At 33.1% G+C, this 13,486-nt stretch overlaps 1 protein-coding gene across 3 annotated transcripts in view; it reads left to right on the top strand.

Annotated features, from left to right (window-relative positions):
* The first annotated feature begins 2,077 nt into the window (after positions 1–2,077).
* Positions 2,078–13,486, top strand: part of LOC149788596 (glutamate receptor-interacting protein 1-like) — a 101,902-nt gene continuing 90,493 nt past the window's right edge. For all 3 annotated transcript variants that reach the window (XR_016424177.1, XM_089974648.1, XM_089974647.1), the window contains exon 1: positions 2,078–2,227. Coding sequence is in view for 2 of the 3 variants with exons in the window: in XM_089974648.1 (XP_089830774.1) it covers positions 2,179–2,227 (49 nt within the window). In the remaining variant the exon portion in view is untranslated. The remainder of the gene's footprint in view (positions 2,228–13,486) is intronic.

Raw genomic sequence — 13,486 nt, 5'->3', positions numbered from 1 at the left:
TGAGAGGGCAAGGGTCTCTTCGGTTTAATAGCGGATTGCATTTTGTAGCTGCTTTAGTTGGTGCCGCTGCTGCTGCTGCTTTAGGCGGTGTCTTAATTTGATAGTTTTCTTCTTATTTGTAAACTCTGTTGCCTCAACTTTTTTCAAATATAATTATTGTTTTTTCCTTTCTTTCTTCTTTTCGTCCCCTTGCCTGGTCCCTTTTGGAGTGGAACTCACTGCAGATGTTAAGATTGAAGGCAATGGGGTTTGTAGCACCGTTACTGAGATTGATGCTGGGGGTAGATTAAGTCTTGGAGGAGTTATTGAAGCCTGGCTTCTGTAATGGGGATGCTTGGTGGCGGTCTGGTCTGCGTTTGTGTTTTTCGCTCCCTTTGTTGTCCCTTTATGATACCTCCCTGTTCCGGTTTTCCTTCGGATATTGTTGCTTGAACTATCCTCCCAGATTAACAATAGCGTAGTAGGTTTTGTCAGAACCGATATCGAGGCCTAAACCCGTTATCGCGTTAAGGAAAACACCGGCTGTAAGGGACATGCCTGCAACGCCATGTAAGTACTATTGACCAAATTCTGCCCAGTTATCTGTATCGGCTATCATTAACGACCAATTGTGTTTTAGCCAAACAAACCATTTTTTAAATTTTCCTAACCATCACAAATTTAGAATACAATTACGGTTACATAATGACGTATACTTAGGAATAAATTGATATAAACATCAGCTCCAGGCACCAATAGTTAAAAGTTTGGTCAAGGTAGTTTTAATCGAGAATTGATCTTGAACTGTGGCCAAATTTATGGATTACATTTGTAATTATGTAGATATTATCAAAATTGGTTTTTATATCAAAATGAAAACCCTACGGCAAACTGATATCTTCTTTTAGCCCTTAAAAGGGCTGCTGACTTCTTGAGGAGTTGTTATTGTTAGAAGAGGTGGCTGTTGGAATATTCGTTCTCTTTGGGGTGTATTGGTGGGGGTGTTCGCTAATTGGGTCTGCGTGAATTGCTCCCTATGTTGCTGAACTCTCCCTCTGGGGTGGGGTGCTTATTCTTGTACTTGTCTGTCTTGGAGTGATCATTTCCCATATCATAGTGGTCCTCTTTTCCTGGATCCTCAGACTTCAACCAAAAGCTTTTCAGGATTAATTTTGCTCAGTCTCCCTTCGCATTGCTTTCTTTTTGGTCAGATACAGCACGTTCCTCAAATCTTCAGTATGGTGTGCAGCAGATGGTTGGTCTTCATGTAAAATATTCGGTCCTCGCTCTTTGAACTGATAAAAAATGAAAGTAACCAGTTCGGCTCTTTGATGGGCAGTAGGGTAATGATTTGTCTCGCCTGTCTCGTGGAGTTGATAGCAGTCCCTTACACTGATATTTTCTGTTGCCTTGTCTTTGTTGTCATGGTTGAAGCAGTAGAGGTATTTTTTGTTGTTACTGCCGCTGTAACCGACGCTGTTTAATAATTTAATTTCACACATTATTTAGTAATGTTTTAAGTAGAATATATACTAATATAATTGTCACTTAAATACTATTATAATTAGTGCTTCGTTATTTTGATAAAATATTACATTCCTTTATTCTTTGTTTGTGACTGCCGTATTTTATAATTTAGATCTGATTGGTTGTTTTGTAAATACTTTCATTGCTGCCTAAGAGCAGGTATATTTGCTAGCATATGTACTAAAATCATTCGAAACATCAATGGCAGAAACTAGAGTACTTTGAAAAAGACGGTATTCATCTAAATGATGATGGACAGGTCTTGAATACTATTTTTAAACTTATTCTTGTGATTTTATGCACTAAAATACTTGTGTAGAGACAAACTATTTTTTAAATTTCGTTTTAGACTTATTATATATTTTTCTGATTTTAATGTTTTCACCAATTTTGCAACACATAGAATTAACAGATCATTAATATTAAATACGTTTATTTATTTCCTGTTGTAACCTTTCTTCAGGTCAAGGGCGAGGAACCAGAGCTTAACGTTCTACTACTTCAAGGGGAACGAAATTTATTTTAGCACCGGTATCGGCACTTGGGTGTTAATTTTATGAGTACACCGGTTGCAGTTTGTACCGAAAATGTTTGGATGATTGCTGACATTCTTTGGCGTACAATCATAAAATGTGAAAATTCAGTAAAAAGGAGCAGATCTACGGGACTAGGATGCCTCTTTGGAGACCAGACTGCCTCCGTGGGTCGATACGGGAGCCTGGTAAGTTGTACACTCAGAGTTCTCCACGCGATTTTGAAAGTTGCAGTGCTGCTTTCTGTAGTCAAGTCTCAATACTAAACAGTAGTCTCTTACCTTTAAAATAGTTGCAGACTTTATCCTTAAAGTGGGAGTCATAATAACGAGATCTTTTCTCCACATGCAGTAATTTAATTATGCGTGTATTGTTTTGTCGCCAATATAAATGTCACCAGATTGCTAATGCATTTTCATTGTGAATATTTATTAAAAACGATTGAAAATCAAAGCAATTAACAGTGATAATTGTGATTGATTAATTAACGGTTCTCATTGACCTTACCTTTTCATTAATTAATTTTTTTATCATGGTGTTATCTGCATATTTCCAATTAAAGTCAGTATCAACAAATTGATTAAAGTTCCACTTCTTCCCATGTACAATAGGGACTTGGAACAAATTACCATCAAAAATTGCAGAAGCTCCTGACTTGGTAACTCACAAACAGGAGCATTCCAAAATCACATTCTAATGAACTAGTCAGCTACAAGTAAGTTCTAGTGATTCTCATGGCTATGCCGGTTGAGATTCATTATCTAATCTCCACTATAGTTGCCTGATTGGTCTGAGTATTAAGGGATGAAAACGTACACTGACACACTTTTTCTTCTTTCTGCCCGTCATTACTCTTCTGACTGACCTTTTGCTTTACTTTATCTTTGACCACGTACCACCCATTGCTTAATAGTCTGTGTTAGCTTTTTTATAGATATTTACACCATAGGGCATGGCTTTTAATAGTCCTACAGTATACACGATATTTTTGTTTTGGTGCTATGTCTTACTGCCAAAATAATAGCCTTGTGTATCATGTTCCTTATTCGACTGACAGGAGAACAAGATGTAGCACTTTCAGGAGTATCTCACACACTTGGCAGCTCATATCAACCCTCTTCTGTAAATTTAAATCTAATTGATTATATACTTTCTTTGCTGTTTTATCCTGATAGAATCAAAATCTGACAATAGTAAATGGATATACATTCATGTTCTATTCATTTGATTGGAATGCGATGGAAGATATGAATTCTGATATCGGATTAGAAACGAATAAAAAATATGCTAATATTTAGATAGCTTCATTTTGTTTAAGATATTAAGGGTCACAGGCCATACTCTAACATTTTTCTTTTTTTATGTCAGATTTGCATTATGTGATTACAAGTAGTTACACTTGCACAAAAAGAATAAAAAAATGAGTAAAGAAGAAAGAATGTAATTACTCAAAATAGAAGTATACAATGCTATTACGTCCCTTTAGCAATGCTTTCCCACCTATAGAGGACACCACTCAGAAATGACGTACATTTATCCCCAGAAGACTAAGTAGAAGCTTCATTATTAAAAAAAATCTATACACTTAAAAGAATCCAAAGGAACCAAACTTGGCTTCCGTGTGTTGGCAGACTTTATTATTAAAAAAAAATCGGCAATATTAAAAGAATCCAAAGTCATTTTCTTGGGTTGGTTTGATTTTTAATAAAATAAACTTTGTATTTGATGTCCTGTCGTTAAGTTTAAGCAATGAGTTTATTGCTTGCTGCCAGTTGTGTTTATTCACCACCCAGGCTTCTATTTGTTTGCCATATGTAATCATAATTGATACAAATGGGCATTGATGTTTGCAGGGTAAATAGTATAAACAGCAAGAACTTGCTTTAATAATGCTTTTGTAATCCATGGTAGAGAAAAGATTAACATTTGCACTCACAGTGAATGTAATTGCAAATAATGATTTTCATTTGCGAGATATCATCATATAGTTAACCTGGATACAATACAGTTTTGCACCTTATAATGCATTATGTGTGAATGGCAGGTGCCTTCAAGGAATCATTTGATATTTCCATAACTTTTGCAATTTTCCTATCTGACATAAGCGATACATACTACAGTAAGGAAGCATAAGCCAGCCGGTATCTGCTGCATATACGGAGTTTGTGGATATAGTTTTTTTTCTCAATAATTTCACATGATGAGAAAAAGAAGGAATAAATTATAACAATGCAAGGGTAGTTTCTTTTATTTTATTTTCAAATAGGTGTTTTTTTAATCTATTTTATTGTAACGTGCAATGGGGGGGGGCAGGCACAAATTCAACACAAAATAATTTCGTTTCTTAAGTCTTGGGACATCTAACCTTGAAGAAAAAAGTTTCACCATAATTCTGGGACAGGAAAAAAGAATTATTTCATTGTGTCACATCCATATGTAACACAGTACACCATATTTGCTGTACAAAAGCATGACCATAAGATGTATCACCTATATACATGTATTTACATGGACAAATTAAACACATGATTGGCTAGGTTGAATAAAGGGGATAAATGTATGTGATATCTGTTTTTGGCATGCAGAAACTACTGATTGTTTACGAAGGTTGCCAAATAATTGTTTTCATTTTAAAAAGCGGACTTTTAAGCCTAATTAAATATTTTTTTGGTGTGCATACATATCAAATGTGTTTTTTTATGACTATTATGATATTACATGTTTGTACAATATATGTGGCCAGTGACCTTTGACAGTCCTTTTAACCAATTTTGACATTTTGGATTTCCATTGCATTCTGAAATGTAGGTCAACCAAACTAGAAAACATGTCCATTTGCTTGTGTGAGAATTTTAATTTATTTGAAAATAGACATTAGAGTAAGCAGAGTCTACCTAAATCAATATAACTTTAATTTCTGGGAATGCTTCATTATGTGCTGTCAAGTTTGTGAGATATTCTTGAAAATTTGGTTGCTCGTTCCAGTGTCAATCAACATCCGAATATGTGACACAAGGCCATTGTTTGAGCATTAGTATGTATGACCAAAACAAATAACATCTGATATGTCTTACATTGTAGGACTAGGCTGTCAAAATTGCTTATCTGGCATATGCACTGAAAGGAAGTTGCACATACCTGTCATAGACAAATGTTGTTGTAAGGTTTTAGTATGTATGACCAAAACAAATAACATCTGATATGTCTTACATTGTAGGACTAGGCTGTCAAAATTGCTTATCTGGCATATGCACTGAAAGGAAGTTGCACATACCTGTCATAGACAAATGTTGTTGTAAGGTTTAATGCCATTTTTCAGCACACAATAGGCTATACATGGCGGCCAGTATTAATGGTGTAGGAAGGACCCGGGAAATCCCCGGAAAGAACCACCGACCCTCGAGAAGCTACTGGCAAGCTTTCTCACATACCCACATTGGCCGAATCCGAAACTCGAACCTACGCAGACGGAGGTGAGATGGCAGTGATCCGTAATGGAGAGCGCTTTAGACTACTCAGCCACTCGTCTCCCCCATAGACAAATGTTAACATTTTTGGGAGATAAATAAGTTTTGAGGAGGTGATTAATATTGACAGTCACTGTGGTGAACGAACAACTGCAGTAACCCCACAAATTTTCTGCATGAGTGATGTATGAATAATAAGATTGATAATCAACATATTTTTACATTTTTAATTACATTTCATGAAGTAATATGCAATTAGATAGTTAAAACAGAAATAGAGGCAGATCATGTTCTCATTGTCTTCTTTCATTTATATAATTAATTATACATTTTTCAAGAATCAAGCCAGAAGTGTCTATGAGTGAATGAGAGAGACAGAATAGTGCATGCTGAAAGAAATCAGTATATAAAAAACCCCACATGAAAACTGTTGGTAGATGATGGATTTGGTTGAATTGATTTTATGTGCACTTACAAAATTAAATAATCCAGTTAGAGAGGTTAGTGTGTGCCGGATGAAAATGAATACAAACTACTAACACAGATAGATGAGGAAAGAGGCAGTTGCTATTTTGTGTGTGTGTGAAACATGATATTACCTAGTTTAAATGGTTGAGGGAGGGATGGATCCAAGATATTTGATACATGTATGTTTGGATTAACAGCAGAGTTCAGACTTAAGCATGTTCTTTTGACATTGACACAGTAAGAGTCACTGGCCCCATAGAAAAATCCTGCTTTGCTAGGATGGTGCATAGAAACCCATAAGTGATGCACTCTTGGTACTTGAATTGGCTGCTGCTGGTACAGTTACTGATAGTTAAAGAACGATCATCATAAATGGTAAACTTATGTAATTGAAGCAATGCAATATGAGATGAGCACACTGCTTAGCTATGACAATTTGGTTGAGAGATATTGCAGCACATGTATACAATTTTGTATATTAAGTGGGGCTATTTTGAACACAAGACCGTAGACCAGTACTCAGAAAAAGAGTGTTAGGAATGAGTAGCACTGTTTTGTATGATGACCGAGTTGGCATTTAGCAGTTACAAATTGGCCTGAAGATGATAATACTTGCAGTGTAGCCCTTACCTGAATGAATGGTTAATGCATTCTGCGTGGCTGCAAAATTATTACTCAGAGGCAAGACAAATATTAAAAAGTAATCATTGTGATGACTTTGTAGCCTTTATATTCGTGTTAAGAGTGAGAAATATATCTTTACTTATTTAGATAAAAAATGTAGTATGTAAATTATGTATTACAGAACAGTCAACATAATTCAGGATTCATTGTTTTGTCAATAAAAGATCTTCATTTTGGATTATAAAAGAATGGTTTTTTTTACTGTGTACAAAATAACATTGCTATTAGAGCAGTCATAAATATTTTGTTTAAAAAAAGTCATTTTTGTGGTCTTTATCTAATTTTCATGTAGTCACTAGCAGACTTGAAGAAAAAGTAGTAGTCGATGTCAATTTCTTGGCCAAGACCTAGACTACATTGATGGGTAATTGATCCCATCAGGCCAAGTCCTAGACTGAATCCTGATTGATCCAAAAGCACCCAGACAACATTATAATTGTATGTAGTACATATACAGTATGTATGAGAGAGGGGACACAGACAAACGTGTATCTATGAAGTAAGTCCGAGTAGCCTTTGGATGGGTAGTCCTTTTCACAAGATAATTACAATGATAAGAACTATCTCTACATTGGTCAAACTTGCTTCTTGCCAGTTTAATTTAGTCTAGCCTTTAGCTATTCTGCAGATTGGCCATGGCTGACCAAAATATGAGCATCCTGAGAGAAAATGGGTCATGTTGCATGTCACCGAAATGTGTAATGGGTCAAATAGCATGTCCTTTGAGAAGTTCATGATTTTGACCTGGATACTCATGTGTCTGAGAGCCCTGTGACATACAAAGTGAAACATTTGCTTCAGATGTTTAAATGAAAGTATCTATTTCATTAGTCTGGGTTTCCTCTGACCCATATAAATGTAAATTTTTTGAAAATGAGGTCTTAATGGTCAGACCATACTTAGACTACTATATGAGAAGCAACAGGTTATGACCAATCAGTTCACTGTAGTAATTAAATGATCATTAATTTATGTTCTGCTGTTATTCTTTTGTTATGTATATTTATATATTTTTTTACTCTTGGTACATGCTTTTATCTAATTTTCATATTTTTTCATGGCTGTAAATTGTACACAATATCTTTAGTTCTATTTTGCCTACATGACCAGCCAGTGTGGGTATGTGAGAAAGCTTGCCGGTAGCTTTTCGTGGGTTGGTGGTTCTTTCCAGGGTTATCCCGGGTTCTTCCTCCACCATTAATACTGGCCACCATGCATAGCCTATCGTGTACTGAAAAATGGCGTTAAACCCCACAACAACAACAACCTACATGACCAGAGTCTGTTAAGCATGAAAAATTACATAAGATCTATAAATAGATGCTGATTTATTTGTTGATAACTGCTAATAATAATCTTAATAAAAAGACAATGGTGCATTTGGACAACTTTGGGTTAATTTCTCATTGGCTGATGGGGTTTGGATAGTTCTAGAAGAATTCAGTAACTTCCCTTGGTTGGGCAAGGTCTCCTGAATGGTCAGTTTTAAGGCAAAATGAATAGTAAGATCCATCACATGGGGTATATTGTGAAATATAGGTGTTGTTGTTGTTGGGGTTAATGCCAGTTTTCAGCACACGATAGGCTATGCATGGCATCCAGTATTAATGGTGGAGGAAGAACCCAGGAAGTACAGGTGTAATAGTGTATATGTATAAGGAGAGAACTGAGCAATCAGTTTCATTCCTATTTTGGAGTCATTTTCATTTCTTTTGTTCTTGCAGATGTGTTTTTGTTATACTTAGATATTATTTAAGAGGAAAAGCATTTGTTTGGACTGTTCAGTGGAAATTGAAAGTGCTCATTATTTGGACTGTACTATTATTCTGGATCTGTTGTAAATGAATCAAGGGAGTTATGCACAATGCTGTCTTAATGTCGTGATTCTTGGTGGACCACCAGTACCTTTCTGGTTTTGAAATTTATAAGGAACTTTTAATTCTTTTGAACTGTAATAGAACTTGATCAGGATTATGTTGGATTCACTTCATAATGCTTTAAATTCCTCTTACATCTCTCTCATTTTCAATTATAACTTTGATAATAAAATTATTTATAAAGTTTTATAAAACGTGCTGGTTTTATCCATTCTGTTACTTATTTTATGACCATAAAGTCATTTCATATATATATATATATATATATATATATATATATATATATATATATATTGATTAATGAATTTTGAAACAGTTTTGGAATTTAGATTAAAATTTTTAAATAGCAAGTACCCTATTGACATTATTAGTAACGCTTTCCAAAAAGTATCTTCTCTTACACAACTTGAATCTTTACAATGTAAAATCAGAAATAGAAAGAAGATATCATTCCTTTTTTATTGAATATAATCCAAGTTTGCCTAATATAGGTAAGATTATCAATAAATATTGGGATTTATTAAAATTATCATGTGAAGCAAGTGTTAAATCGCTACACGAAAGCAAACCTACACTTGCTTATAAAAAGAATAAAAATTCTAAAGATTTCCTAACTAATTCTAAACTAGAAAAACCATCATATGAAAAGGGATCATCAACTAAATGTAATATACCTAGATATTCACACTGTTCTTTTACTAATGAAAATACTTCTTTCAATAGTAATAATGTGAAAGAAACTTTTAATATGTGTTGTGATACTAATTGTGCAACATCAAATGTTCTTTATTTGATCAGATGCCAAAAATGTGTCATCCAATATATTGGACAAACCAGTCAACAATATCTAAACGTATGAACCAACATTGATCAGACATAAAAAAAATTATATTGATCAATCATTTTTATCTCATGTTGCGGCACATTTTAACATGAGTTCCAAATACTTTGCAGCATTTCTCCTTTCAACCTATTGTTATAGCTGATTCTGAGATGGAATGTCTGCTAAAGAAAACCTGTTGGATTCACCGTCTTAATACGGTATATCTAAAAGGTTTAAATTCCAAAACACTGTATGACATTTATTAGTTTTTTTTTATAATTATGTCCCCTGTTTACTATTAGTTAAGAATATTTTTATATTATTCTAATTTACAGAATAACTTAATTAGTGAAATTATAAACTAATATCATAAAAATAAATTTACTAATTCTTTAAAAATGAAATGTTATTTTAAATTAATTCTTTTAAATTATGATTAATTATTTATAAAATACTTGATTATAAGTATATGCACACCATATTTATTTATTATATTAATTGAGTTCTTATTAATAATCATATATTGAACATTCGTCAATAATATTTATAGGTTACAACATTTTTGTTGGAGAATATGAACAAGTTATTTTGGATGTAACTACTGCATGGCCTTGGGAGTGCAGTACGTACATGTATATTCATCGGACAAGTTCATATTTTCACATACAAATACAGTAACCTTTTTATTATATGCTCATTTTCTTATTCTACCTAGTGCTTAATTATATTAACAAAATACACTTCAAGAAACAAAGTAACTGAATGTATGCCATATTCCAAACTAAATACACAAGCGCAGATTCATCATTACACAACAACAACGTTATTACTGCACACATAACTCCGCCCAGATAAATTTTAATTTAGTTGCGTGCTCGACATAACTTTCGAAAGAAAATGGTGTCTAGTTAAAATTTAAATTTTTAGTCATATTGTGAATGAATGCGCATTGCAACAACTTTTACATTTGATTTGGAATAAATAGATTTTAATATTTTTGTCGATTCTGCGAAATTTCATGATTATGTACTGGATTTATATGTGACAATTCCACATGAAATATATCGGATTGAAGAAGTGAGGGAGAAGCATATTGACATCTGCAAATGTGTTTCTGTTTTTGTAGTTGAATGTTTGAAATCATAATGTTGGAAAAATATGAAGTCTTTCAATTGCAATTATCAAGAAGACACTATGGAATTTAATGCTTATTTCAATTTGAGTGCAGTAAGGAGGATGTAATTGCCCTTATATTCGAAATAACAGTACAATTTCGAAATGTGTAATCAAGATTGAGAACCAGAACTGTAAGTATATATTTTTTGCCCTTCTTATTGCCAGCTAGAGAAGACAATGTATTCCTTGTTACTTGTATGCTATTTGTAAGGACCCTTACTGGTGTCTACTGTAATAGCTATCCTAAATCCGAAAACATTGTATCAAAAACGTTAACGCGGAATCTGCCAAAGCAGCTGGCATATGGCAATCCACTAAATATCTACTTTACTTCATTCAGAAACAAATTTAATCAACCAAAATGTAAAGCGTCTACTACGCGTGTGTACATGATTTGTTAACAAATCAAAAGTGCTGGCGTCTGTGTCCATTGTTGGTTTACATTAGAAAGTAGTTACATTATGTACATGAATGCAATATGAAGGTATGCAATATCGTAAAATACTGAATGATTCTGACAACGTAAAGTTATCGGAGAAAAAGATGAGCATATAATAAATCAAGATATATTATTTAATATATACATGTAAACTGGATCTTAAAGATAAATATACATCTCTATCTAAAAAAATTATGAATAAATAGAGATATACAGTTTTATTAATATTTTTATTATGTATAATGCATATTTTTTTAAAAATGTAAAAAATATGTATATTATTTTTTATATTTTTTCAAAAATTTGCATTATACATAATAAAAATATTAATAAAACTGTTTATCTCTATTTATTCATAAATTCCTGAGATAGAGATGTACGTATCATTAAGATCCAGTTTTATGAATTTGTATGTATTAAAATATCATTAATCTGTGTTGTATATACATATTATGTGTAAATTATTCGCTAATGAATAAGACAGGTTAAAAATCTAACCTGTGGTGTCATATTGTTTATATCATTGATGACTTAGAAACAGAATATATTTGACAACATAAGCAGTGATATTGAATTCAGTTTGAACTTAGTCTGATGAAGCAATAAAGCCAAACCGGTCACACAATCTATGTGTTGGTGTTGTTCATTTTATTTATATATATATATATATATATATATATATATATATATATATATATATATATATATATATATATATATATATGACCCAGGTGTGTCTTTGTTGTGAATGAGTGAGCGATCAATCTCAGTGCACAGAGCACATTAAGGGGATGCTCACATTGATCCCATGCCACCTTATAAAATCCATTGGCACTTCTCTTGTCTCTGAACGAACAATACCTTACTCATCCTACTTTTGTATATGCCTATAGTGATAGTTGTATTTCAAGAGAATTGTAATGTTTGTAGATTTCGTATCTTTGTATCTTTTATGTTATTGAGCTGATATATTGAAATACCAATGTGCAGGTTGTGTATCAGATTTGTCTCGTTTGTAGTATTATATATTAAGTATTCATTCTATTTTGAATTAGGTTTATCTGTATGTTTCCTGTTGGTTTATAAGTCCCATGACCAGTTAGTGTTATAGTTATTTCTATTTAAGCAATGCCCAGCTCACATATTCATATATATGTATGTGTAGTTGAAGACTTGTAAACAGAGCTTTCTCTCTTTTTCTCTCAAATAAAAAAGAGAGAAGTGGATGACAGACAAATGAATCATAACCATGGAGGAACAAAGGAGTCTCTTTAATTATTATGTACAGAATCACTTGCTGCTATTTAAGTAATGGTGAATTTGATGTTTATCTTAGTGTAGAATCTGGAAAAGGCCAGTAATGATTGATACAACTGAACATATACAATAGAACATGTACCGTGATGATAACTATCTAACTCGCATGAACTGCTTTATACAGTCAATTAATGCAGTGATTATTGCAAACCACATGAGAAACCTGATATGAAATCAGGGTTCACATAGTACCTTGAAAAGTTCTTGAATATCGATTCATCCTTTAAGAATTTTTGAAAATCGTTTTTAACTTGAAAAGTCCTTGAAAATAAGCCATGGTCCCTGAAAAATATAAAATTAATCGACAGACAAATGCACAAAATAAAACTGTTGGCTATTGGGTGGTTTACAGCACATGACCAATAAGATATACATGTATATAATTGCGTGCAGAACTGATTATAGATAGCATTAAAAAGTGCATGAATCTTTTCCATTGATCATTCTTCTTTGTTGATTTATTTTCTATAGCACTGGAACATCTTTATACTTTTACATCATAGTTTGTAGGCTGCTCAAACTCTCAAAACAAAGAATAATGAAAAATATACACAAAAACGGTCACAATTTGTTCTTACTGTACGTCCAAATTTCTGATTTTTGGCATACGATCTAAATTCAGAAGTCTGCTGGAAGTCTATTATTGACTTTTTTGGTATTGAGACTAAACTTTGGGCGTATATTTTGGCTATATACCTGTTAACAGAAAGGCTGCTTTCTCCATGTCACTGAATTAAACTCTTTTATTTAAGGAATACATGTACTCTGGTTTGTTTTGTGTACAGCGATACCTGAGGGTGATTTATGTATATTGTGTCCTATTTTGAAAAAGTGAGTTTGGTTCATCCCATGCTGCATGTCCGAAGTGCTCTTGATGGGATGAACCAAATGTCTACAATGCACAGACTGTCTGTGTATAAATACCTCACCGTATGTACATTTCTTTACAATATAAAATAGTCTTGTCAGCAGTGCCAGTCTGCTTCAAGGACTTGCACATCTTCAGCTTTAGAGGTATGTAAGTTTATTAATTTCTACTCTATGAGTTATAACTACTGTATTACCACATTTATTCTTGTATGTTTGCTATGTAGCCTTGGTTTACGCATTATAATGCACATATTTCTATTCTTGTTTTTGACTTAGCAATGGATTTGTATTAGTAATGTAAAGCTACATTTTTTTAAAGAAGTGTT

Source organism: Sinohyriopsis cumingii, chromosome 11 (genome assembly GCF_028554795.1).
Source record: "Sinohyriopsis cumingii isolate HCF-2022 chromosome 11, ASM2855479v2, whole genome shotgun sequence".
Taxonomy (NCBI): Eukaryota; Metazoa; Mollusca; class Bivalvia; order Unionida; family Unionidae; genus Sinohyriopsis; species Sinohyriopsis cumingii.
Note: the sequence above shows the minus strand (reverse complement) of the source record. Positions and strands in the feature narration are given on the sequence as shown.